The sequence below is a fragment of the Copadichromis virginalis genome, linkage group LG5 (assembly GCF_057382275.1).
Source record: "Copadichromis virginalis isolate Kocher_CV1m ecotype Utaka linkage group LG5, C_Virginalis_male_GT1.1, whole genome shotgun sequence".
NCBI lineage: Eukaryota > Metazoa > Chordata > Actinopteri > Cichliformes > Cichlidae > Copadichromis > Copadichromis virginalis.
Genome location: NC_140622.1, coordinates 19,562,641 through 19,590,284, shown reverse-complemented (window position 1 = coordinate 19,590,284; position 27,644 = coordinate 19,562,641). Strand labels below are relative to the sequence as shown.

At 45.4% G+C, this 27,644-nt stretch overlaps 2 protein-coding genes across 3 annotated transcripts in view; one reads left to right on the top strand and one right to left on the bottom strand.

The window, feature by feature from the left end:
- The window catches only part of LOC146709506 (low-density lipoprotein receptor-related protein 1-like), a 99,997-nt gene that overhangs the window by 14,382 nt on the left and 57,971 nt on the right, over positions 1-27,644 (bottom strand). For both annotated transcript variants that reach the window (XM_085456496.1, XM_085456497.1), the window contains exons 17-54: positions 27,255-27,380; positions 27,056-27,172; positions 26,868-26,948; positions 25,784-25,951; positions 23,899-24,081; positions 23,585-23,782; positions 23,212-23,457; positions 22,072-22,269; positions 20,878-21,082; positions 20,564-20,728; positions 20,232-20,476; positions 19,572-19,703; positions 18,524-18,751; positions 17,884-18,058; positions 16,277-16,371; positions 16,015-16,164; positions 15,709-15,849; positions 15,348-15,473; positions 15,099-15,230; positions 11,614-11,748; positions 11,221-11,350; positions 10,979-11,105; positions 10,739-10,890; positions 10,479-10,603; positions 9,047-9,421; positions 5,169-5,358; positions 4,858-5,062; positions 4,515-4,707; positions 3,819-3,944; positions 3,091-3,219; positions 2,876-2,995; positions 2,672-2,785; positions 2,424-2,573; positions 2,040-2,162; positions 1,832-1,948; positions 812-940; positions 567-689; positions 306-446 (exon numbers count right to left, since the gene is read on the bottom strand). In XM_085456496.1, coding sequence (XP_085312622.1) covers positions 306-446; positions 567-689; positions 812-940; positions 1,832-1,948; positions 2,040-2,162; positions 2,424-2,573; positions 2,672-2,785; positions 2,876-2,995; positions 3,091-3,219; positions 3,819-3,944; positions 4,515-4,707; positions 4,858-5,062; positions 5,169-5,358; positions 9,047-9,421; positions 10,479-10,603; positions 10,739-10,890; positions 10,979-11,105; positions 11,221-11,350; positions 11,614-11,748; positions 15,099-15,230; positions 15,348-15,473; positions 15,709-15,849; positions 16,015-16,164; positions 16,277-16,371; positions 17,884-18,058; positions 18,524-18,751; positions 19,572-19,703; positions 20,232-20,476; positions 20,564-20,728; positions 20,878-21,082; positions 22,072-22,269; positions 23,212-23,457; positions 23,585-23,782; positions 23,899-24,081; positions 25,784-25,951; positions 26,868-26,948; positions 27,056-27,172; positions 27,255-27,380 — 6,015 coding nt within the window. The remainder of the gene's footprint in view (positions 1-305; positions 447-566; positions 690-811; positions 941-1,831; positions 1,949-2,039; positions 2,163-2,423; positions 2,574-2,671; positions 2,786-2,875; positions 2,996-3,090; positions 3,220-3,818; positions 3,945-4,514; positions 4,708-4,857; positions 5,063-5,168; positions 5,359-9,046; positions 9,422-10,478; positions 10,604-10,738; positions 10,891-10,978; positions 11,106-11,220; positions 11,351-11,613; positions 11,749-15,098; positions 15,231-15,347; positions 15,474-15,708; positions 15,850-16,014; positions 16,165-16,276; positions 16,372-17,883; positions 18,059-18,523; positions 18,752-19,571; positions 19,704-20,231; positions 20,477-20,563; positions 20,729-20,877; positions 21,083-22,071; positions 22,270-23,211; positions 23,458-23,584; positions 23,783-23,898; positions 24,082-25,783; positions 25,952-26,867; positions 26,949-27,055; positions 27,173-27,254; positions 27,381-27,644) is intronic.
- Positions 6,655-8,927, top strand: LOC146709507 (somatostatin receptor type 5-like). The gene has a single exon (XM_085456498.1). The coding sequence runs from the start codon at positions 7,353-7,355 to the stop codon at positions 8,385-8,387; it is 1,035 nt and encodes a 344-aa protein (XP_085312624.1). The 5' UTR covers positions 6,655-7,352; the 3' UTR covers positions 8,388-8,927.

Genomic DNA, 27,644 nt, shown 5'->3' with positions numbered 1-27,644 from the left:
GAGCGGATTACAATTGCCAAAAAGATAAAGATAGTGGAGTCTTATTCTCTTTTAGGCTTGTTAGCATACAGTATTTAATTATAATATAAAGACTGTGACTTCTCCTTGTTCCCTTTCTTTCCTGGAACCTCCTTTATATATGCTATAATATTATTGTCCCTTTATTTTTATTTTGGAGGTTTTTTTGCAAGTTCAGTGGTTAAAAATGAATTTTACATGTCCTGTAATCACACTAATTCAATAAATATACTGAATACATGAACTGAATAAATAAAGTACTCCTGGAGAGACTCTGTGTGTCTAACCTGGGCCAGTGCACCGGGGATTTTTTGGAGCTTCATCTGAGTGGTCATGACAGTCGAAGTCTCCATCACACTCCCATGAATTTTTAATGAGACAGCGTCCGTTCGCACAGCGGAACTCGTTCGGTCCACACGTCGGATACTCTGTAGCGACAAACGGTACATGCTACTTCAAAAAAAAAACCCAAAAAACCCCCCAAAAAAACCCCCACACACTCAGGAGGAGGGAGAGTGTTTCAAATCACAGGTCACGGCTCCACTCACCGCACTCCTGGGACTCGTCTGAGCCGTCGCTGCAGTCGTTGTCATGGTCACACACAAAGTGCTTGGGTATACACTGTCGGTTCTGGCACATGAACTCATTGCTGCTGCATGTGTTGTTGAAGTCTGAGGCGCAGAAATAATTGGCGCACAAGTGAGATCATTAAAACTGACAGATATTCCTTAGTCTATGAGAGTTATTAAAATCTATTTATCTTGATCAAACTCAGCCCTCAGCTTGCACTCACAGCAGCCAGCTTTCATGCTCTCGTCAGCTCCATCAGGACAGTCTTTATCTCCGTCACACATCCAGCGTTTAGGAATACACCTGTGTGATTCGGGGCATTGGAACGTCTCTGGACTGCAGGTTTTAGTCTCTGTAATAGAAAGAGGTGACTGATTGGAATGTCTATTAATGGTTATTTTAATATAAAAAAAATTTAAAAAAATCAAATTTTTTGTACACAGCCTAATGTTTTGCACTTATTAAACTCATATTGTTTAGTGCGCAGAAGACCACCCATCATTTCCTTATATTTTGCTAAGAAAATATGAGGTAGGTGCAGCAAAGCACATGCAAACATGTGGTACAATTCAGTTCTCCAGGCTTCTCGAAGGACATTCAAAGCTCTTCTTTGGATGATGGCTGCTTTTTGTTGCTTTCTCTGTAAAGATTGTCGCACACTGTTTAAATCATTTTGAGGTCTGAGCTTTGGGGACGCCAATCCATGACTAACAGTGTTCCATTGTGTGTTTTTCTATCTCAGCTCCTATGTCTGGATTTCTTCTTATTTCTTAAGGACATGGATTTCAGATATTGTTCATCTGCTGTAGATACTCAATGCCTCTTCTGCATTTGTACTCTGCTTTTCCAGTTTCCTTGGATACAACTTATTGGTTCTTTGCTAAGTTGTTTGTTATGTGTAGACTGATCCATACCTTGAGTTAGGTGCCTTTTTATGCTTAACTTTGACGCATGAGTCAAATCAAGTCATGTGGCTTAACAAACAAAAAGAAATTCTCAGAAAATGTTCAGGTACAAGAACTCGACTGAAAATAACTGAAAATAACTGAAAGCCTGGAGATCTGTTGATCAAGAACACTAAAAATTGCAAGAAAATCTTACTGACTATGAAAGTTCACAGTATACAGAAATTAGGGGTGACTCATACATTTAATCAGTGCTGCAGGTTAAAAACTGTTGCAATATTCACTCAACTTTAGGAGTTCAGTATGTGTCCATGTCTAAATACGCCTTCAGCACTTACTGCACTTGCTGTCCTCGTCACTGCTGTCCCCGCAGTCATCCGCTCCATCACAAACCCAGCGGTTAGGAATGCAGCGGTGGTTCCCACACTCAAACTGGGTGGCTGAGCAGAACTTGTCTAAAGGAGAAGTGAGAACGCGTAAAGTGCAAAGCAAAGACATTGAAACAAAGCAACGGTCTGTTGTCCTGTACAGCGTATACGAACTTACCACAATGAGCCTCGTCCGCACCGTTCTCACAGTCGTTCTCCTTATCACAGGTCCAGCTCATAGGGATGCAACGTCCGCTGGGGCAGGCGAAGAAGGGCGTTGGACACTTTGTTTTCCCGCTCCCTGGCAGAGCAGCAGAAAAGAGGTTAGTTTGAAAAGGAAACATCAAAGAGTTAATCCAGCATGAAGAGAGGAAAAACAAATTACATTTACTTTGCTGTGTTTTTCAAGGAGAATTACCTCCCAAAACACAAGTTAATGGATGAAAACATTCATCGTTTTTCCCTGTTCCCTGTGGCATAATCCAAATAGTTCTTTCTACTCTAACAACAAACAAAAAAACTCAATCCAAGTAGATTTAGCTGTCAGATGTAATTAAAATACCAGGGCAATTTCTTTCATCTGAGAAGTCTCCACAGTCGTTGGCACCGTCACACTGCCAAGAAGGTGCATAGCAGAGTGTGGTGAACTCGCACTTCTGAAATGTCACTCCCTTCACTCCCAGATGGAAATAACTGGAACAGTCTGTGGCGGCTTAACAAAGAGAGAAGCAAAACATTTTACCACTGCCTCAGAGTAGCAAAAATGTCAACATTTAATTTTTAAGAACAAATCTGATGATCTTAACTTACTGCAGTTCATCTCATCACTAGCGTCCTCGCAGTCCACTTTCTGGTTGCACTTGCTGGAGTTGGAGATGCAGCTTCCGTCTTTGCATTGGAACTGATCGGCTGAGCACAGCGTGGCTGGCGAGAGGAGAGGCGGCGGTTAGTGAGAGCAATATTTTAAGAAATGCGAATGCAAAAATGTTTGATTAATTGGAAAAGCAGACTCACTGTTACAGAAGAGCTCATCTGAGCTGTCTCCACAGTCATCCTGCCCGTTGCACCAGGAGCTGTGACCCACACAGCGGCCATTCACACAGCGTCTGTAGCCCTTCTTGCAGACGCGGTTGGCTGAAAACCAGACAGGATGGATTCTAACTACAAAATCCAACAAGAAAAAAACACGGCTGATAGTGTTTCGACGCGCAAAAAAAGGTTCCACTCACCGCAGTATGACTGCTTCTCATCAGACTTGTCCTTGCAGTGAGCCATGCCATCACAAGTCAGGGTGTAGTTAACGCAGTCTCCATTTCCACACTCAAACTCATCAATGCTGTTACATGTCGTGTTGAGGGCTGACAGGCAAAAAGAGAGAAATAGGGACTTAGGAAGAGTCGCCTAACCCAAGACAATCAGAGCAGGCACAGAGCCGATATCTGTCTTTGCTTGTTACTTTATCACATCAAGTTCTGCCCGAGAAGAATGTCTGCTCATCATCACCAGCATCACCACGCAACAGTACCATCTGGGACACATCTACAGTAATGCTGCTCAGTCTCAGCTCATTCGGCAGTGCGCGGCCTCAAACACTCAGCCAAGAGTTTTTAATATCCATCTTCAGCAAAAACAATAACAAGTTCTACCAAAGACAGTCCCCGACCAGCCCCCTTCTCTTCAGTTATCAAGATTAGATGAAGACAGCCTAAATCCACGGAAGAAGTGTGATGAGTCCTCCAAGAAGATGGGAGCAACCTGTTTGCTAGGTACCTTGAAAATCAGTGTACAAATTTATCTCGAGGATGTTGAGTTTTAAAGGCACACTGATCTGATTTAGTGTTTCTGTTTACTTATGGAGCTATAAAAAAAAAATGTGTCCGAATTTTGAAATCGTCCTCGCTTTGTTTCCTGTGTATAAACATTTCCTCCATATAAGCGTGTCCTATTCTTGAATTACCTATGCAAGTGTTGTCTTCGAATAGCTTCCTGTCGCCCCGACAGCTGCAGTTGACCCTTCCCTCAGAGGTCAGCAAACACAGGTCCTGACATCCCCCGTTGTTAACACGACACATGGAGAATTCACCTGTGCAAACAGGAGGACAGTTAGCACACAAACCTGAGAATTTCTGATCTCGCATCCAATCTCCTGACACACAGGCGAACACACATCACGAGCAGACAGAAACACCTGGGTGAACCTGGCAATGGCTCTGCCTCAGCTGAATGCACAATGTGACTCTATCTAAATAGGATTTGCGGCTGTTACAGCGGGCTCTCGGCTTGCATCGGTGCTGCGGGTATTGGTGCAAAACTGTTTACTGAATAAGGGAACTCGAGGGAAAAGATACGGTAGAGTGGAAAAATGCTTGACTTGATTGAAATAAAAAGATACGAACAATGATAAATGCAGAGAGGAATAAAAAATAAATAAATAGTAGAAAAATTCAGGATTCCTTCACTTATCATAAATGTGAAAAAGATGTTGAATGTTTTACCGGCTCAACTCAACCAATGTTTGGTTTGCAGGCTTTATGTAAGATCGATTTGCTTCACACATTTACATGAAACAGTCCAGCAGTCGTAGTCTTACGACAGAGGACTGTGATGAAAATCAATTTTACATTGAATTTCCTCATTTGGTGCAAAGACTTACAGCTGTTAGTGTCATTGGCCACCGCGACAATACCCATCGGCTGTTGAGGAATATCAGCACGCAGGACCTTCATATCTGCCCCGGTGTATTTCTCAGCCCGGAGCACAGCCCTCCTCACCCAGTCGGTCCAAAAGATGTAGTCTCCATACACCGCCAGGCCAAATGGATGGACCGGTTCATTCTTCAGCACGACCTGCAGGGGGAAGCAAAACCACAGTCATGAGAACCCCAGTCTTTTTCTATCAAACCAGTGAAAGAGTAAAAAGCTGACGGTTGCTATTTAAACAGTCACATTGCTCAGCCATGCAGCATTAGAAATATTTTTAGTGTTTTTGTCACTCACGTAGCGCCTACTGCCATCATACTCGCAGCGTTCAATCTTGTCCAGTGTGGCGTCGGAAAAATAAAGCTTTTCAGCACGGTGGTCTATGGCCAGGCCGTTGGGGGTTCGGATGTCCGTGCCAATGATCACAAGGACGTTGGAGCCAGTCAGAGTGGCGCGCATGATACTGGGAGACTGCTCGTTCCAGTTGGTCCAAAACATCAGGCTGTGGAAAAACAACATAATAATCAGTGATACAAACAGGTGTAATGAACTGGCGTGAGCAGAATGGCCTGCAAATCGGCGATGTGAACAACTGAATCAGTTCTTACCTCTGACACTCGTCGAGAACGAAGGCCCTCGGGTGGTCGTCTCCTGACATGGTGACCACTGTATGCCGGTCAACGGCACCCCAGCGACTCTGGTCCACAGTGTGGCGGGTAATAGTCGAGGTAGTGTAGCTCGTCCAGTACAACATATCCCAGGCTCTATGGTATGCCAACCCCTCCACCGAGCCCACATCTGAAAAAGCATGAAGGAGTCGAGAGAAGAGCACACAGACAGTAAGAGAAGGCAACGACCAGAGGTGGGGGACGGAGTAGATAGAAGAGGAAAAAGGGAGAAGAAAAAGAAGCACGTCAGCTACGGGGTTGTGTTAAAAGGCCAAGTGTAGACCGTTTGGCAGCAGCTCAGAGCTGGCAGACTGCTGTGTGGCAACCCGGAGTCAGGGCTCTGGGCATGACAGCTTATTATTAATGACTAAGAACACTGTGTGATTCAAGGCTTTTATCCAGCAAATAGTGGAGGATAAAGGTCACAATAACGGTTACCAGCTAGCATATTACTTTCCACTGGACTGCCTCATCAAGAGATGAGAAGCAAGAGGTCATTTTTTTCTGCTTTCCCAGCCTTAAAATTAATAAGAAGTTGGGAGCTTCACGGCTGAAAGGAGGCCAGAGGACAGCCAAAAGTCAGCAGAGATGGAGGAACACAAAGTTCTGCAACATCAGATGGAGAACAGCTGCACCGGTATTGAGAAAACACGCGACGCAGACACAAACAAATACTGTAACTTGTGCTTCATGGAGTCAGAGACCGCTCCAAATAATAAGTAATAGTCCCCTACTTGTTACTGCAGCTGCTGCAATGGAACAGTGCAGGTCTAATGATTAAAGCAGCCTTTTCTTAGGACTGGATATGATCTCATCCCATCAGATGTCAGGCCAAAGCAACGGTGAGGTTTACCACCAGGTGGGACAGTTCACACTACACCTCAATATCTCCAGTGCGACACCGCAGACGTGAATCATCGCGCGTCCAGCGCACGCTATGGGACTCTGAGAGAAGCAAAGCGACTGAAAATCAAGCGGAGCATCGCAACACGCAAGGCAACTGTCCCCCGCTTCTCGCACTCATAAATCAACACCCTAACAATCGATAGAGAGCGCCGTGAAATCTATTCACCCCCATTTCCTCTTTCTTTAGCGGTGTTAATGAATTTTAAATCACAAACTGCCACCACTGTCTGCTCAAATCACATTACTGTTGATCTAGGGCTACCAAAGATTCTCTACATTTTCACGCGCTGCTTGTGCCAATACAGGCAAGCTGAATATACAGGTCTTGAGCTCTGCTGACAGTGATTTTATGGCCGTTTATCTACAGTAGGTATGATAGCAGTGTAGTGTTTGCCATCAGGCCGGGAGTCAATAATTACCCCGATTCTGAAGGCAAACACTATCTCACTGTGTCGCTCTTTGTTTATTTTTTGTATCAGCGCAGGTTTTTGTGCAGGCTGTGCTGCAAATGCACGTCGAGACAATGCAGAGGCCTTTCCACAAAATGGGAAGAAACTAAATAGAGCATGGGGAAAAAAAATATGTTGGGCCTCAATAGGCCCTCCCACAGAGAGTTGGACAGCCCATCCACGTCCTGCTCTATCATAATCAGTCCAAAGTTCACCTACCGCTTACTTGGTTTCATCCTGTCTTCCTGTCAAACTATCAACTATCCTTTCCACTGTTGCGGTTTTCTCTGGAAGTTCCTTTCCTGGATATATGAGGAATACTGATTGTGGAAGGCGAATGCCATGTGGAGTAGCTGCCTGCTCTGAACTCACACAATCTACAGCATTCACCTCTCAACACCCGCTTGCCCTTAACAGGAGTTCAACCAGAAGAATGGCAAGCAGCTCAGAAATCAGGTGTGTCTTGACTTCAGTGGAGGGGCCTGATCTCACTTTGTTCCCCTCTACAATACCAAGCCAATAAGAGGTGGAACAGATCGAGAGGAAGCAGCTTTAACTGTACACTTTTATACAGTCAGCACAGTCATATGTGTTTATGTATTTAACATGATTCAGTCTGAGGCGATTCATGTTAAACTTTGAACTGTAAATCTGTGCGTTGTCATTTCTGAGAACACTGCTACTGGAATGTCCTTAATCATTCCTACATTTATGATCAGAAGTTTTATGACCAGATTGAACAAACTGACCCAACAAAACTGAAGACACAATGCTGCTGCTGAACTCTACAAGCTCAGAGGATCTGTTGGGTAACAGTAGCAGTGACCCTGGACTGGACAATGTGGAACAGGTTCTAGTCCCAATACTAGATTCACTAATTCTGGTGCTGGGAGTTAGCGGACACACCATAGTGATAGTAATCTTATGTAAGCGATGGAGGAGAGGGGTGGGACGTATTGGACAGTCTCCCCAAAACTCTGTGATGGGTATGGGGACAGACATCCTGCTTCTGGCCCTGAGCGTTTCAGACCTGCTTTTGCTCTCCATGCTTCCCTTCCACACAGCTGCTATAGCCATGCAGCACTGGCCATTTGGTGACTTCATGTGTCGTCTGCTGGGCTTCCTGGGATCAGCCTGCTCTTCAACCAGCATCTTTACTCTGGCCACACTGGCTGTGTGTCGCTATCTGACTGTGGTGAAGCCTGCCAGAGCATATTCCCTTCTCACTACTCGCCGAGTCTCTGTAGCTGCCATACTGGTCTGGGTCCCAGCCTGCTGCCTTGCTGTTCCACAGCTAGTCTTTCGCTCTGTAAGAACCCCACAAAAAGCCCTTGACGGGCTTGCATGCTTTGCTTTCCAGACCCACCGTGACCAGCTGATCTATGGACTGTCTCATTTCTTTGTGGCCTTCTTTCTACCACTAGTTACCATAGCAGTGGCATATGGCAGCATCTACATGTTCCTATGGAGGAGTCGGCATGCTGGAAGAGCCCCCCAGGTGGAGCGTTACCAAAGCAAAGTGACCCAAACGTCGGCTATGCTGGTGCTGGCTTTCACCCTGTGCTGGCTGCCGTCCTACGGCATGACGCTGGCCTTACTGGCGGATAAAGGCACAGGAGCCACTGGAGCCTCACCACGTTATGGCCCCTTTGCTGTGTTTGCACGCTTTATGGCAACCTCCTCTACAGTGATGAACCCTATTCTCTATGTGCTGATGTCTGAAAAGTTCAGGCAGGACCTACTGAGGCTGTTCAAGAGGGACGGACAAAGAGACAGCAGGGATGTGGCTATGGCTGCTGCCTGACAGTATTACTACGAGTAGCTAACTTGACATAACGTGACTATTTTAATTGCGCACAGCGAGGAACTGCTGGCAACTGGGATCGACAAAAAAACACAAGCTAAAAAAACGTGATCAAAGACTACAGATAAACTGGACGTCAGCGTTGCCTTCATGAACAAAGTCAACTCAAGAGCTCTCACAGCAACAGTCAGCATCATTGCTTTGAACAACAGTTGCTCTTGAATTGAGCGGGAACTTTGCTCTGGGATTTGTTGCTTTATATGCACAGCGGGAATATCACGCATTCCTTGTAAAAGAGATTAAAGTAAAACATTAACGGTGCACCCGTGTTCTGTTGTGCTGAGATAAGGTGAATGAAAGTCTATCTGTCTCTCAGCCTGATTGTATTGCTTCTCACTCTGTTCTAAAAAAATGCTTTTCCTTTGTTTCTACTTTGGCTACATCTACAGAATAAATATGAGTATTTTAGGGAAAAGCCAGCAGATTTCTTCTCCAGGAAGATTTCTTATCAGGGAGTCTTATGACTGGACAAATGACAGGAGCCATAAACCTTGGGTGGGGTAGGGTGGGAGGTTTAGGCCAGATCACCATGTCATGTTAGTTACTTGGACGGAGCACAAAGCATTAAGAAAACTAACTTAAGAATCAGGAAAACTCACTCTCTACTACAGTCTTGCGGTCAGACCCGTCATCACTGATCTGCTGGATGTTGCCAAAATGAATATCACTGAAGAAGATACGGTTAGCTCCTTTGCCTCCTCCTCCTCTGTAATCAAAAGTGAGTGCGATGACGTTCTTCATGTGCTCGGGGTCCTCGAATGGTTTTACGGGGGCATTCAGGTTGTTTTCGTCGGACAGGTGAACGCTCTTCAGTATGGTGCGCTCCGAGTAGAGAAGGTAGCCATCGTAGTCGCGGCACGTGCGGCCGTCTTCAGCCAGCATGCCATGGGCGCAGGCACACGTACGCTGTCCTTTGCCACGGTAAAGGCAAAGCTGCTGACATCCGCCATTGTTTTCCTTGCACACATTTGTTCCTGTAAAGAGAACAAAATGCAATTAAATATACATTTGAATGATAATATATTTTCACCTGACTCTTATTATACTTTTACTCATTTTATAGAATATATGTAGCGGCATGTGAAGGCAGACGATGCGGCGCAGCCAAGCAATGATGTCGTCGAGAACAGACTTTCCAGCATTTCCTGTGTTTGTTATCTTAGCTTTGCTGTCTGCAGATAGCTCTCAAAAGTATGTCACAAAAAAATGTAGTATATCAAACAGTTTCTGACATGTTAACTCCAAGTAAGCAGTGCGCTATTTTACTCCAGGTCTTTGTTCCAACAAGCTTCTCAGCTATCACGAGAAACCCGTGCACAGCGCACTCATACATGCCCAGGGATGCCTGGCCAATCCGTCAGTGAAATTTGCCCCTTTAGTGATGCTGGGGATTTTTGTGTGGTGGTAACACTGTGTTTACTGTGACTGATCAACGCTTTAGTGTAAACCTTATGGATTTGTAAGTATTTATGTATTTGCACTGTTGCAAAAACTACTTTTGCACATTAATCTAGAAGTTTTGAAATTTTAAGAAACAAAAACACGATTTTGTCCACTTTTCTGTTCAGATTTAATGTCGATGTATTCATTATTGCACATTTTTAATTTAGGAAATTAAAACTTAATAGGGAAAATTTACTCTCCACTGCTGTATATTAAATAATAATAACGCATATGTGTTCTAAGGTGATAAGCTCAGGGTTCACACATGCTTCATCTATAACTTTGTTTTTCCACTTCAGGGCTTAGATGACGTCAGCTCAGCATGAATTTCCAAGCACTGCGTCCTGTTTGCAAGGACAGCCAGTCATAAAAAAATCTGGGTTTTAGAAAGAAGCAGCTTAAGGACACAGGAGCTAAAATAAGTTTCAAAGATATGATCAACTGAGGTGCTCCATAAAAACCTTTAAAGAGTAAATAAGGAGTGTTTTAAAAGGCGATTCATGCAAAGCTATTCCAGGGAGTGCCAGAATAAAAATGGGGAGCTGGAAATGAGCGTAACAGGTCACCTTTAAAGCACACTTTGCTTACCTTTCTGCCTGGCCCTGTTGAAAACCTTGATGTCTTTGAGCTGGACCCCAATACCAGTCCTCAGTGACACAGAGTCTGTGGCATTGTCCTTGCTGCCTCTCTTTATGGATCCATTAGCATGCGTCCTGGTTGACACCAGACAGATTATCAGCATTAAACACAAGCTGACATTTGCTGATATAAATATATATATTTATAAATAAACATTAGGACCATTCGCAAAAAGAGGGATAAGACTGAGTAGGAATGGTGTATCTGACCTGTCACTCCAATAGATGTAGCTCTCAAACACAGACACAGAGAACATGTCCATGTTGTTGTTGCCCAACACCACTTCCCTGTTTTCTCCAGTCTCCAGGTTGATGCGCTCAATCTTATCAGTCCTGGCATCGCACCAGTACAGCATACCATCCTGCATTCCCACATTAAGTAATGTTAGGCCCACTCTCTGTGCTGCAAGTCAGCGATATAAATGTACAAAATGATCTGTTGCGGTGTACCTCATAGTCGATGGAGATGCCATTGGGCCAGCTGATACTGACGTTGACGAGGATGGCTCGCTCAGATCCATCCAGGCGAGAGCGTTCGATGCGGGGATACTGGCCCCACTCTGTCCAGAACAGGTAGCTGCTCGCGCCAAAGCACGCAAAGACAGAAAACCAAATACCGCAGAAATCAACACTGAGATAAATCACAGAAGGAGAAGCTAAAGTAGGAACCTGGCACAGTCCTTCGTTCTCACCCTTTCTCAGGATGGACAGTGATGGCACGAGGTTTGTCCAAGCCCTGCGAGATCACCACATAGCGGAAGGAACCATTCAGCCTGGCCACCTCAATCACATCGAAGCCTTGATCTGTCCAATAGATGTTTCCTGTGGAGGATGAAGGAGAAACAATTTCCTAATTTTTAAACCGCATTGACCTGGAAATAATACTTTTTTCTCTCTGTTTTTGCATCTACTTTCTGTTTTCTCACTTAGTGCAACAGGTCCACACTGTTGCTTTTAACAGTGACAGGCGGTATGTGCAAGCATGATAAATGTGCAGAGAGGAAAAGCAAAACGCTCTTTATCAGTATGTCTAACAGTCATTATCTAAATTTAGTACGCATGAGCCGGGACGCAGTTTCTCTCACCAGCAATCCAGTCCACAGCGATGCCCTCTACCCTGCCGATGCCATTAGTGACCACGTCCTCTCTCCAGGTTTGGTCTCTCTTGGCCCGGCTGATGGTGCTCAGGCCCATGTCTACCCAGTAGATCGTGTCATTGTCTGTGGGAACAAGTAAAACACAGAGTTGGACTAAAAAAGGAAGCTAGTAGCTTTAACAAATATTTTATGGAGCAGTGAATTCAGCTACACGAAATATGCAGAACTAGAGAATTTCTTTTTTTTTTTTTTTTTCCCGCCTGTCCCATTTGGTTCTTTAGCCATCAGAATTGTTGTCTGAAGACCAACAAGGATACCCAATGGATTTACTTTGCCAAATGGATCATCGTGGCATTGCCGTATTGGTCCATTTGGTCGATCTTTGTTTTTATTATTTATTATATTTTATTTTCAGATGTTACAGACGGGACAGACATGAGTGAGGGATAGGAAAGGGAGAAAGAAAGAGGAAGGAAAGGAAAAACAGAAGGGGAGAGGGACAGTGAGAAAGGAGGGGAGAAAAAAAATAAAAATCTCCTGGATCACCTGTTGAGAGAAGAATAGAAAACAAGCAAAAAAAAGACAAAAAAAAAAAGAAACAAAGCAACATACTAAACACAACACCATCGCATTAATCTAGCTAAGTGTAAACAGCAGTAAATACTAAATATTCAATGTTGTTGTGCAGCACGCAGGACAGATGTGCTTCGAGGTAGCAGCCAAGAAAGGTGTAATTTGGGTCTACGAGCAGTGAACACCCGTGTGCATACCTGTGTGGATCAGCGTGCTTGTATTCCAAAGGTTTCTCCATGTAACGATCTGCTAGGGAGTGTGGGGGGGCCACAGCCTCCTCCAGGGTGTGAAGCAGGTATGGAGGAGATCAAAACTCCAGACATCCAGAGGCCCCCAGAACACAAGAAACCATGGAAGACCAACAGAGGGGCAGCTGCGCCACTGTCCCAGAAAGAGCTGAGGAGAGTCCCAGATGAGGGCTCACTCAGCAGCCGCGGAGCAGAAGCCAGGGGGAGTTGCAGTGACGCGCCCGTGAGCTCCGCCGGCCGCCAGCTGTGCCTGAGTGACCGAGCCCCAGGCCGAGAGGCCGGGGGCACCCCACCCCCGAAGGGGCCCGAGCGAGCCCCAGGCTCCAGGCCCCGATAAGCGGCCGCCAAGGAGTGAGCCGGTGTGTACCCGGACGCCCACCCCCAGACACAAAGAACCACCAACGCACCGACACCTGAGGGAGTCCGCCACCGGCAGGGGAAGTGGTGGTAGGTGGAGATAGGCCTCCAAACCTTGGAGGGCCTGAGGTGTCCCCAGAGAGGTGGTGTCTGATACCCAACCTGACATATAGACACAGACATACAGGCACATACAGACACATACAGATACAAACATCCATTCCCACCCTCATGCTCTCATATGCACTCACTCCACACTCAACCAACGTGGAGACAGACATAAAGAGACGCTGTACACACGATCACACTCCCCAAGCGTACTCTACAAACCGGGTCTAGGTACCCTTGCCCCTGGAGGGGGGAACTGCACCCAGACCCAGGTGGTGTTACCCTTTTCCCTGCGGTGGGGAGAGGCAGACCACCCCGACTCCGTAGCAGCAGGGAGGCCCCACACTCCAGACCGCAGTCGGACGGCCAACTCCACCTAGCCCTCCCGCTCCAGCAGGCCGCAGAGAATGGGGGTGGGAGAAGACTCCAAACCTCCCTCCACCCGCTCATTGTAGTGTTGATGCATGTGTGTTCTAAGGTGCAATTAAAACCCAGGAGGGCATGGAGCTACCTGCCAAGGAGCAGCAGGTAAGCGCATAGTCCCTCCTGATAGCCCTCAATGTCTAAGTGTATTTAAAATTGAGAGGTGGGCAACGACGCCAGGGGTGGGGTGTACACCCTGATGGTAATTTGGACTCCGTGATTGTGCCCACCCCCAAGATCCTATATGTATGTGTAATGAGAGTGTGAATAATGTGAATGTCTAAGTTGTGGGATAAAATTGAGGCAGAGGCAGCCAGAAGGGGACAGAGGGGGGGGGGGTAGCCTCCTCTGCACCCTGGTGACATACCCCTACTCCAAGGCCCTGCATGTGTGGGTGGTTGTGGTGGAGCGGGAAGAGAGAGGCAGCTGGAGATGGGGAGGGAAGGAAGGGAGGGGCAGGTAACCCCTCCCTGGGGCCAGCTCCCCCGCTGACCCCAGTAGGCACTCCCACACTCCGCGACCCGCCAGGGAAAGGGGGCCCAGGCCCATCCAGACCGGGGCCCAGTGCAGCAGCGCCTCCCGGCCCCACAGAGCCCGGGACAGTCCACCCAACCCCACCACAGAGAAAACTGCACCCACCCCACCATCCACTCATCTTCCAGACTACATAAGACAGTAAAAGCCCAGGCTGAGATCTTCCTCCACCTCTCCTGTATCTCCCCCTCCTGCAGAGAGAGTTCCTGAAGAGAGGAAAGCTCCTGCTAGATGTGACCATCTCCCCCACCAGTTGAAGAGCCCCCCAGGCGGTTCGACGCACCGGCGGCACCCTGCTCCAGGGCCAGGCCCCCATGCACCCACCCGCCCACAACCCCGGCAACACACCAACCAGGATCCAAGCCCCCGAGGCCCGGCCCGGGCCCCAGCCCAGAGACGGAGCGCCCCCAGAACCTCACGCCCATCCCGGACCCACCCAGGGCCAGCCAGGCTACCAGGTCAGTAACCCACGTCCGTCAGCACAGACCCTCCCCTAGCCCCGCTGCACGCAGCCGCGAGGAAACAGTCACCTGAGAGCCAACAGAGCCCCCAACCGGACATGACCACTACTCCGGGTTGAACCCCCCAAGGAAGATGCCTCCGGGGAACCCCCCGACGCCCTAAGCCTGTCCCTACCCCCACACCAATCACAACAGTGAAGGTGGGACCAAATTATGACCCCCCACCCCCACTAGGTGATGGAGCTGATAAAAGGAGTCCAGAGCAATTGATCTGATGTGGTGGCAGAGGCTGTATCAAGACTAATGTAATCTAATAGATAATTTCTATATTGGTTAGAATTAAGATTATTTTTATTTTTCCAGTTCATGAGGACTGTTTTCTTGGCTATGCATAGGGCAGTGAAAACCATATGGGCGATATTCTTTTCTGAAGTGACATTATCTAAGCTGCCCAACAAACACACTAAGGGGGAAGTTGGAATGTTACATTTCAGACACTTCGATAAGTCTTCACATATCTCGCGCCAAAACTTTTGCACTGGTGGACAGAACCAAAGAGCGTGGATGTAATTGTCTGGTGTATTGCCTTGACAGTGTGAGCAGTTGTTGGAAGATGTAAAGCCCATCTTGAACATCCGATGACCTGTATAGTGCACTCTATGTAGTATTTTGTATTGTATTAATTGCAGACTGGGATTTTTAATTAATTTAAAGGTTTTTAAGCAAATCTGAGACCAGAAGTTTTGGTCCGAACTAGAGAATTTCTTACCTGCATGAAAATCTATGCCCACTGCTAGGGAGGTGCCCGACACTGGTACAAGGGCATCAGACTTATCTGATGGGTCCAAGGGAATACCCCGTATGCCCTCGTGCACAGAGTACAGCAAGAAAGAGCCGACACCTACAGCAAACAAATAAAATATTCATTTTTGAGCGTGGCATCACTTCACATTCATCACTTCATATATCCAGGATTGTCTAAAATCAGGCATATGGCATGGGTATGGGAGCATCGTACCCTCACAAGACTGCTGCCCTCTGCGCAGGCTGTATCCTGCAGTGCACATGCAGGATCTGGTGGTTGGGGAGGTGGGGAGACACAGCTGGGAACAGTCTCCGTTGTTATTACTGCAAAGATTGGTGCCTGGAAATACAAAAGCAAAGAGCAAATAAAACAAATCAAAGACTAGTAACAGAGGCATAAACAGATGTGCTTTAGATACACACATAAGCTCTGGGCTACATGCAGTCTGCACAGCAGATCTTAAATGAAACAAGGACATATCTTCTTCCTATTTTTTTTGCAGAGCAATTTCACAAAGCAAAAAAAGACTGAAAAAACCCCCAGAAAAATTGGCTTGCAGCACCAAACTCTGCACCTTTCTGCACAGTTTCATCATAAATTTTCATGTGCATCATGGGAGAAGTGCTGTTCCTCAGGACTTTCCAGTTTCCACCGTCCTTCTTGTCACAGGTTCCTATCTGGTCAGTTCCTTGGTCCGCCCACCACAACTTGTCTCCTACAGGACACAGCGCACATGAGGATGATCAGCGTTCTCCATTAAAACCTGATCTCACACTACAAGAACCGTGTTAACCGGAGCAATTTTCAATGCAACACAGCCAGATAAGAGTAGTATCACGCAAGATGAATAATGCAGTTTTAATGCACTCTGGGTACCTACCCATGATGGCCAGAGCAGTAGCCTTGGTCAGCTTGCCCTTGGCCCCTTCAAGCACCTCAAGTCCAGAGCCGTCCAGTTTACAGCGGTTGATGGTGCTGTTTCCCGAGCTGATCCAATAAAGCCGCTCAGCTTTAAAGTCAATGGAGAGGCCTGAAAAAAAAAAAAAGGAAAAGAAAAAAGACAGCTCTGAGTTGTAATCATCTGCCCTGTCACTAGGGGGTGCTGTCGCTTATACAGTCACAGAAAAGAGCCGCTAACTCACCAACAGGGCCTTTCTGGTTGGTGAAGAGGACGCTGCGGTTGGTGCCATCTGTGTTGGCCATGCTGATGTTGTCCCCATCTGTCCAGTACAGCTTCCTGATGGAGGTGCGCAGAGAATCCACAAAGATATGATGCGCAACAGGAAGAGAGAGAGAGAGAAATTTTACTACATCACTATTAAACTTGAACCAACCGTGGTAGTACGCCACTGAAAACCATAAAGCCTATAGGTACTCAAAGCATGAACAACAGTGATGTTATCGATAAGAAATGAGAGCATCAGGTCTGTGAGCAACACCGAACTGCACGCGAGCTTATTTGGACTTTTCTAAAACGCAATCTGCCGTTTTCATTTCAAAGCCAAAATCGCATCAACAGACTGTAATGACGATGAGTGAGGCAGAAATAAAGCTGGCAAAAACCTGACAAATAAGAAACTATATTTCAGTGCGTTTAGTTCAGCAGTTAATTAATGTCCCGATCAACCGCTGACAGCTTTAATCTCCCACACCAGATGCACTCACATAAATGACTGCTTCTCAAACTGTCATGAGGAAATGCACATATGCAGAGTATAGAGGGTAACATGTATATACGTGTGTGTGCCACTTTGTTTGGACTGCACATTTTCTATGCTCATTCACTTTCTGTTAAATCCAGCCAGAGCCACCACGCCCTTCCTTTGTTTGTTAACTACCCTTAAATAAAGCATCTGAAGCATATAAACCCCTATATTGTCATGTTTGTGTACACACACACACACAAACACGCACACACATTTCCCTCCCAACTCTTTGCCCCGCCTCAACTTTCTTTGACCCCACCCACCTTTGGTGGGGTCAGCATGTTTGTGTGCCAGAAAAAGGGGAGAGCTCACAGATCTCACATCTGCTTCTCATTTTCTCTCACGCCAACAATGCTCAGATCGGAAACATTCCTCCTCTTAAGGAGGCTAAAGCCTTTCACAGAGAGGAAGGAGTACAGTGGAAATAATGCACACAGAGGCAGAGACTTGTCTTAAGAAAATATCTTTTCTTCACTGACCTCAAACACACAAAAGCCCACATATTCCGGCAGATCAAAACTGAGTATATGAATACAGATGGACTTTTTTATTCTCTGATGGACTGAGAAAAGACTGAGTTCATGGAGCTGGCAAAAAAAGAAAAACTTATGCAAGGCAAGACAGGAACGGACAGGATGTAAGATAAACACAGTGAAGAAAGTGATGAGAAACAGAAAAAGAAACACAAAACAACAGAGACACTTGCTGTAAATTATTTATACTCTGAGCACAGAAACTTTTGAAACAGAAATAGAAAAAAAAGACAGAGAGAGGCAGCATGAGGGGAGAAGGATTGGAACCACTTCCTGAGTGACAAAACACTCCGAGGTCAGGAACTGAATTACTGTGAGCGCACACAGAGGGGAACCTGCCAGACAGACTTTGTATGATTGTTTGTGTGTGTCTTTGTGCAGACTTCTGCTTGTATCTGTTGCAAGTTATAGGTGAAGCCAGGAGGGTGTCTGTGAGCAATTTCTGAAAGCTTCAGCGTGGCGACAGCTTTATAGTATGAGTGTGTGTGTGCATTTGTGTGCGAGACCAACCCCAGTACTGGATGGAGCACTAGACAGTGGGGTTTGTCTAAGCCCTGGATGACAGCATTTTTGAAGGAGCCGTCCAGTCTGGCAACATTAATCTGCTTCTTGTTGGCATCATAACTGGTCCAGAACAGGTTCCTGGACACCCAGTCGACAGCCAGACCATGAGTATTGGGCAAATCTGATGAAAGATGAAGAACACGAACAAACTCTTATTAATCAGCCTTTTTTTTAAAAAACAGATGTTTTCTATGGACACGTGTCCATAGGTTAGAAAATGCAGTACTGCATTTGTTGGCTAACAGGACAACTGATGACACATTTTATCACCTGAATCTTTTATTGTTTCCAGCTAACTTGTTTTTTTTTTTAAAGACAGAGTTAGCTGGCATAGATCATCCACCAAAACGTGCCCACTCAGGTTATTATTTCAGGCAAAAGATCGCCATTCCCCAAGCTAATGAGTTTTGTTGTGTAGAGCCCTTGTACATAACAGCATCTGCATACTAGGAATCTAGAAGTACTAGACAAAAATCTTGGTGCAGTCTGATAAAATTACCCTGCTATATTTGTTTCTTAAAGTAAGGCTCTAAATAATGAGCCTTTTAATTATGTTCTGTAATGTGTCGTGTTGCCTCCATCATACCAGCAGAAACCACAGTTTCAACTCCAGTGCCATTGATGAACGCCCTCTTGATGGTCTGAGTACGGACATCTGACCAGTAGATACGCTGCTCCAGAGCATCATAGTCCACCACAGTCACGTTGTCGATATCCGGCACAGTGAAGGAGATGATATAGTTGTAATACGGGTTGTCGATGTCTACTCCTCTGATCTCGATCTGCCGAGCGTACAGCAAGAACTGGCGAGACTCTGCGGGAGACACAAGATGTTGACGTGGACCCTTGGTATTCAATGTGAGTAATCGGGAGTTAAATGTAGCTTCAAGTCAAATGCACGAGTACACACTAATGCATGAGTCAGAGCTGCGGATAGATGGTTACAGCATGGATCAGTACATCCACGCATTATTCCTACCACTTGAACAAACAGTTGATCCAATTGCATCTTTTGACTAATGATTGTGTCTGGCTGGCTAACTCAATAGCACAGCCAGAGTAGAGCGAGCGAATTCAATCAGTGAAGATACATTGCAATTGCACTGGTCTCAACAGTCAAGTATCATTTAACTGTGTGCGGCTTAAATGATAGACAGCAAAGGAGGGAAAGAGAGCCGGAGAGGGCAGAGTAATGACAGCGCCGGGCTGTATTGGCCATCCCAGAGCCGGTGGTGGAAGCTGGGGGATGTGTCTGATGCTTGCATCAGACAGAATGGGGCTCTCCATTCCATTACCGCCGAAGATAATAGAAAGTGCTGCCTTGAATATTAAACTCACACACTGAATAAACAGGCCAGCTTTCACTATTTTACAGACGGACACCTCAATACGCTCCAAAGCTGTCACAGCAAAAAGACCTCAAAGCAACCAAAAAAAAAAAAAAAAAAGTCTGTTTAATCCTCTCTCTTTTTCTCCAAGAGAAAAATAAAAGAAATTATAAATAAACAATTCTGCAAGGACAGGGATTAGACAGTAACATTCAAGAAAAGAACAGGACTGCGTGGAGGCTAAGAAAGACTCAACGAGTCTATTTTCCACAGTGGTTGCATTTGTGTTCGTGAGCTCAGCCTTACCGTAACACGTGCGTTTGTCAGGGCCCAGCTTCATGAGGTGAGGACAAGCACAGGAGAACGTCTGATTGAAGTTGATGAGGCACAGGTGAGAGCAGGGCTCTTTGCCGTCTTTAGCTGCACACGGATTAGGAGCTACGGAGACATGAGCACAGAAAAGGTTTTATTTTAAAAGTATGAAGGTCAATGAAATGTTTTAATGTGTGCTTAAAATCGAATGTAATTATACTTCCTAATGGTCAAGAAAATTCAGCATAGTGTAAAACTTCTTTTCCCCGTGAATTCTGCAAGCCACTTTGCAGCCCCCCTCCCAAAATCAGCTCCCCCCTTGCATGGTGTTCCTGTCTAATTACTGTTCTGACAGTTTTATCGATGCCTTCGTGTCTCGTCACATGCCTTAGGCTTTCATTTCATTATAAGCAGATGGAGGTCAGAGAGGTCTCAGAACGGCCAACTATAAATGACTGCAGATGGAAATACTGACTGTAGTGGTCTTGACTTACACAAACTTTCTTGTGGGGTGATTCAGTTTATGACTGTCAGTAACTCAAAATGTACAATTAACAACTTTGAAGGCAGAAACTTGTAGATAATTTCAGATTGTAATCTTTCCATATACTGATTGAATGGTGGTGCATACATGAGTGTGTGTCTGTTTCCTACCCTGTGGTTGTCTGGATGGATGGTACACTTGAAGGTCAAAGGGTTGCGTATTGGTTCTCTGCACCACTGTGACGTTGCTCCCGGTCCACTTGTTTGCCTTGGCCAGCGTGTTGGTCCTCCAGTCTGTCCAGTAAACTTCTCCACCGTACATGGTGACAGCAAACGGATGCGACAGATACTCGTGGCCCCTCAGAACCTCAATTAGTCCAGAACCATCATACTTGGCTGAATAGATGGCATCAGACCTGCATAAAGCACAAGTTTTAGCTATGTTTCGGAGTATTACTGAACATTTATGTGCAAATATTTTCATGTTTTTCCCTCTGTACAACCTGGCATCAATCCACAGGATGCGACGCTCTAAATAATCCACAGTGAGTCCATTTGGCCAGCCTCCATTGCCCGTTTCCTTATGGATAGTCTTCCTGCCTTCTCCACTCATGGATGCAGCTTCAATCCTTGGCAAACTGGCATCCCAGTCTGTCCAGAAGAGAATCCTAAAGAACCATAACACGAAATGAAACAGTCAGCAAGGTTTATAACTGAAAAAGCTCCGTAGTTACAGCCAAAACAATTAGAGCCATTGTAACGTGATGTTAACGTGTTCTCCTTGATATGAGGAGGAGGCGGAATAAACAGCTGTTACCCATCCCGGGGGTCAAGAGCAATAGCTCGGGGGTGCTCCACCTCCCCCGCCAGTAGCGTGGTCCTCATGGTTCCATCCAACTTGGCTACCTCTATCTGATCCAGGTTGCTTTCCACCCAGTAAATGTTTCCCGCTATCCAGTCGACTGCCAGACCCTCTGGTGTCGCCAGCCCGTACTGGATTACCACATCAAAGCTGGTTAAAGCTACAAGAAGAGAAAAAAATCAGGGCATATGTTCAAACATCATATTTCATCTCACTACTCAATAAAATAAACACTCCTCTGGGGTGCTTACATTTTTTAAATTCACACAGTATCTCAACATGTAGCATTAAAGGCTGCAGAGGCTGGGATTTGCTGACGACTACATTTCTAATCTTAACTGCTAATCCAGTTTTAGTTTGACAAATTATGTAAATGCAATGGAGCTATTTGGATAAGAAGTTAACTCTGCGATTTTCTTTAATCAAATGGTAAATACAGTAGTATTGTTCAGCATGGGTGGTGATGCTACAATTGCAGAAAAGGTCTCAAATGTGTGGTGTCTTCCAGGAGCAAAGAGACACATTTTCCAGCCCCTTTCTAACCCTTTCATTTTCCGTTGGGCTCCTAATCAGGGTCTAATTACACGAGTCATTATCCTCTCTGCCACAATGAAAGCATACACATACTGCTGCATGTAGCCTATGGACTGTGTAAGTAAACATGACACACAACAAGCAAATAAACATACAGTAAGATGCACAATATAAGTGGAGACTTGTGCACATAATTTCCTCATTATTGCTGCTGCAGCCATGATGACGCCTTGCTTGCCTGATGCAGCAGGTCTTGATTGACCGGTCTGACCTTATGTGATGAAGTATCTGATGTTCTGTTACCCAGAAGCCACAGCTCCAACAGCATAGCTGTACACACTCTACAGTCTATTCTGCTTTTAAGCACAGAAAAGGGGCCCTGCATTCCAATGTGTTCCTTTCAGCTCAATAAAATCCTAGAAAACCTAATCATTGCACTGCAATTGGAAGGCCAATTTCCAGATGTTTTCAGCTGCAAATAGAATTGTTTTTCACTGATGAAGATCGTGCATTCTGGCATGAAACTTAGCGGACCCTCGATTGTCAAAACAAACCAAAGAGGTGGTGCTTTTAGGTCTTTTAGGCATAAAACCCTGTTACAGTACAAGGCTTCACCTCCATTCTCAGACAGCTTCCCACGATAGATCTTATCCTCCACGACGTCAGTCCAATAGAGGGCACTCTGGTTGAGATGGAAGTCCAGGGCTATGGTGTTTCTGAGCCCAGGAACTAACACGCTGAACTCTCCCTTATTCAAATCAATGCGGCGGATCTCATGGCGGTTGGAGAAAATGATAAAGGGTTTGAAAGGATCTGTGGAAAGAGGAAAAAAACAATATCCTAAAATATGGAGCTAACCAGATCATAAAGGGTTAAAACTTTTGCTTGGTCACCGTTGATTGATACTCAAAACGCTCCAAAATGGCTCTGCTGTGCAGCATGGAAAACCCTGCAGCCCTGTTCCTCTGCCGTGTGTGGCTTGACCAGCAAAGGAGGGGGTATGAAAGTGGCTCTAATCCCTGGTAATTAAAACTCAGTGTAAATAAGACAGGAGTTATCTGTACCTAACAGGCAGCCATACGGGCAGCAGGATGAATGACAGGGTGCTGGTGGCTAGTCTCTAAGACCTGGCAGTGAGAGGCAGCATCATAAATCTGTGTCCTCGTTGCTGCAGGGAGATAGCTACATTCTTTATGTGGATTACAAAATTCAAAGTTGATATAAAGTGATTAAGTATTTTCTGTCTTTCCCAAATTGCACTTTTAATGACTTTAATAATTTTTTTTAAAAACACATCAGCTCTTTAGTTTTTTCTTTGACATTTAATAATCACTTTTTCATAAACTAAAACTGGTAGTCAGAAAACACTAGCTAGGTTTTCTTCATGAATCTTTTTACATGTCATATACTCTCATTAAAACAATGTAATATGTTCCCCTTTCCTGTCTCCAGTGTACTGTCTATTGTCCAAAAAGAATACCATATTCTGGCGATATGCATCCTCTCCAACCACAGTTTCCTGCTTGGCTTGCCTCTCATTTCCTTCATCCCGAAACCAAACCACCCTTCGATTCTGCTGTTTTGGCAGTGATGAGGTATAGTAAGGGTCACTTCTTCTCCCCCTCCTGTGTAACTCAATTCTATACACACACACACACGCACACGCACGCACACACACACACACACACACACACACACACACACACACCCCTGCTCACTTCCCTAAATCTGCCTTTTGTTTCCATGATCCCTTACCCGTGCTCTTGCAATTCTCCTTGTCAGGCTCCAGTTCCCAGCCGTCGTAGCACGAACATATGACACTGAATTTGTTCTGCTCGCAGCGTTGACTGCACTTCAGGTGTTTAGCGCAGAAGCTCTGGATCTGACAAGTCTTGTTGTCAGCCCCCAACTCCATGCCCAGAGGACAGGAACAAATGACCCCCTCTCCGGGAGCCACTGTGCAGTTATGGCTGCACTCGCCGTTGTCCAGCGAACACAAGTCTGTAGATAAAAGGAACAGATGTACTTAACCGTTGATTTATTTTAGCGATCATTTTAAATGCAGGCCTTCACTTGCTGCGTTGCGTTCCCTGCAATGAGACATAGCCTGGGTGGTGTTGTTCCTTACCACAGAGTTTCTCATCAGAACCATCTGGGCAGTCGTCAGCTCCGTCGCAAAGTTTCTCCGCGGGCAGGCAGATGGTGGAGTCGTTGGCACACACATGGTGAGAGAGCTTACACACCAGTGCCTCACAGTTGTCCTCATCTGAGTTGTCCTCACAATCGCTGTCGCCATCACAAACCCAGGCTTTGCTGATGCAGCGTGCTACAGACAGAAGGCAGGGTTATTTCACGAGCAACGTCCGTCAGAACGTTGCATAAAATGTCATTAGAAGCAGAATGAAATTAGTCGGTGCATTTTAAGAAGTGTGGATTCCTCACCGGAGTCCCTGCAGCCAAACTTGACAGCTGGATCACACATGTGCGTGACACCCTCACAGTTCTTCTCATCGCTCATGTCCATGCAGTCAGTGTCCCCATCACAGCGCCAGCGCAAGGGGATGCACAGGCCATCCATCCGACACTGAAACTCATCTGTATGACAACCTCCAGGCGGGCGAGTGGCTGAAAAAACACAAAACAAACCAAAAAACAAGACATCAAAAAGACATCACTCGAAAGTGACGCCGTTTTGCGACATCTCTCGCATTAGGACACGCAGCCTTGAGCAAAAACAATGTGCGACTTCAAAAGATTGAGAACTAAAACTAATGAGGTGCCCGTTAGAAATTAGCACGCAGAAGGACAGATTTGACAGAAAAGCTTTAAGCGTGAATTCAGAAGGTCACTGTTTTCTACACATCAGCAGGCAGTTCGTTACAGCAGCAAAATATATTTGATTTATTTCGCTGCTTTTAAGAGAAGTTACTTATAAGTATAAGTAGGTATATCTGAATTATTGGGTGTCAAAGGTTGTACCTAACAGACAGAGTGACTTACGGACACGAAACCCATTGAATCAACTAAACAAAAGAAAGAGATTAAATAAAGAAATTAATGCAGAACCATCCGTGACACTAACAGCTACCTGTGCTTCATAAACACCAGCTTGAACATGAGCTTGAATGTTTAACATAAATTTGACTTCTGTAAACTCATTCAGTCTTGTTTGTTTCAACTAAGAAACACTGCAAAATATCCAACCTATACTATCAGCCAGGGATAGCAGGGATAGTTCAGTAGGTAGAGTGGTGGCCCAATGATCGGAAGGTCGGGGGTTCGACTCCACTGAACGGCTACCCTGAGGTACCCCTGAGCAAGGTACCGTCCCTACACACTGCTCCCCGGGCGCTGCACTGGTGGCTGCCCACTGCTTCACTGGGTGAATGGGTTAAATGCAGAGGAACTATTTCCCTATGGGGACTAACACGCACACTTTACACTTTACTTTAGCCAGTAGCCTTCGTAGGGGCTCTGTAGCGTAGTGGCTAACAAGCGAAACCTCCACGGTTTGGTCCCAGGAGGAGACTCAAATTCCTTTGGAAGGGCCATGCAGCGTAAAAACTCTGGCAAATCAAACATGTGGAGCTACCCGCTGTGACGACGCCTTGTCAATAAGGGAGCAGCCGAAAGTAGCTTCTATGGTAAGCCAGTGGCCCGTAACTTTTAGTGCACAATGTCTTTTTCCCCTTTCCTCACATTTATTGCCAGTACTCCTTCTTAGCCATTCTTCAACTAAAGCTTTTATTATTAAATATGAATACTAATTATATAGTATATAAATGCAAATTCTTTGTCAGGGGAAATCAATTATCATACATTTTTATGGGTACAACAGAGGTTGGTAATAGAATGCAGTCTGTTCCATCAGCTGCAGGTCCTTTTATTGTATTATTTTATTTCTGTATAGTACAATTGTCACGTTCGATAGCTACTTTTTAAATCATGTTTGTTTTTTGTTCCTTCCAAATGCAATACACCATAAAACTTCGCTAAGTACTGTGTCAGATTTCCCTGCCTGATATTTAAACGACTTCAAGTGTCTGAATAACATCACATAACATCCTTGGGAGTGCTGCGTGAACAGAAACATGAAGTTCAGAAAAGAGATGAAACAAACCTCTTCAAGTTGAAGTCAAGGCAAAACTTGTTCGCACAAGTGTAGCAAGGCTTTATCTAAACAGAAAACTTGACTCTTAACACACTGATTTTTTTAAAGGATATTTTAACACACTGCTTTTTCTAGTTAAAGGTGCATTCGATTGGAAAGCAATATTCTGCAGCAGTGGAAAAGTTTCAAGAGACAATATGGAGGTTAGATACAGACCCTGATTGGTGCAGTTTGCATGGGTCTCGTCACTGTAGTCTCCGCAGTCATTGTCTCCGTCACAGGTCCAGTAATCTGGGATGCAGCGGCCGCTGTTACACTTGAACTGAGCGCTGGAGCAGGAGTGACTACAACCTGCCTCGTCACTGTTGTCCCCGCAGTCGTTATCTGGAAAACAAATGCAGTGAAGCAACGCTAACTTACTCACTTTGTGAGGCATGCAGTGCAGATGATAGATAGACAGGTGGATAGATAGATAGATATCATCTTTTCTCAATTACGACAGAGAAAATTAAAAAAAAACTTAACACAAATTAAATTGAACATCAAAGATGAGAGTCAAAGTAATCACAGAAACTGCATAGATCAGACCATGCACCATGAGAGAATGTACCCAGCGCTGATACATTGAGCTTGGAAGCAGAGCATTCTGAGCACTTTTGAGACAACCTAATACATAATGTTCAGTATTTGTTAAACAATTTGACTATGAAGTCATCTGGAAAATAGCATTTATTCTTTAGTTAAGGTTTCCAGTAATTCCTCAAAAAGTACATTTTGATTATTTAATGTATTTGTTTTAATGAATAGTTTACTTGGTGTCAAATTTGTGCACAATGGACTAATCAATGCTAGCAGTTTTGGTCTCAGCTTGTGGCCATGTTTAATGAGCAGAAAAGCAGCCCTAACTGTTTCTAATCCTGCCTGGTCAGTCCTAAAGCGAGGCTAGCATCAAGGCTTTTGTGGTGCATGTTGATCTATGCACTAACCGGTCAGGTTTGGACAATTCAACTCATCAGAGCCGTCCTCACAATCCTTTTCTGAAAGACAGAACCAATGGAAGACAGCAGATTGGGCTAACAGCACAACACGTGACAACAAAACCAATTGCACACACACACACACACATGCACACACAGACACGCACATGCAAACGCAAAAGATGATGAAAAGAAGAGCGTATGCCAAAATGAGGCTGGTGGCCAAACATGCACAGATAACTGGGACAAAGACAAACAACGAGTTGCTACTGTACGTCGACATAAAAGACACGCAGACGAGATAATAAAGAAGAGAAACTGACCATTATCACAGCGCCAGTTAATGTTGATGCAGCGCCCATTGTTGCAGGTAAACTGAGTGAGGGGGAAACAGGTGGGGTAGGCTGTGGACAGAGGAAGACTTTTAGATATAAAGCGCTAGCTCACGTGGCGCTCATATGGCAAAACAATTTGTACAACAAGCTGTCGGGTGGAAATTAAGTTGACTAACCGCAGGAAGCAGGCTCATCTGATCGATCACCACAGTCGTCGTCCAGGTCACATGTCCAGGAGATGGGGATGCAGCGCCCGCTAGCACACGAGTACTGATTGGGCGGGCAGGTTCGGGCTAAAACACAAAATAGCAGAGTTCACGTCATAAATAGAAAAAAACCTCCGAAACGACCCAAAATAAATGAGTCTTTGTCTACCTGAACAGGTGGTGTTGGACTCATCCTCGTCATTCCCGCAGTCATTATCCCCGTCACACAGCCAGCGCAGAGGGATGCAGCGGTTGTTCTTGCACTTAAATCTGTCTGCGGAGCAAGTGTGCTGGTCTGGAGAAGGGGAAAAAAAGGGCGCACTGAAGGGCGAGGGAGAAACAGGAATACAAGAAGCCGTGTGTGGAGATGGGGAACGGAAAGGTGAGAGAGTTCGGAGATGTGAGGTGAAAACGAATACAAGAGAGGGTAGATATTCCAGCTGGTTTGGACGGGGTGTTGTTTTGTCTGGAAGGGAAACCTGTCTGCACTTTTGACCACAGGCAGAAAGACAGACGGAGAGACAGACAGAGAGCATTTCCCGAGCCGCAGAAATCGTGT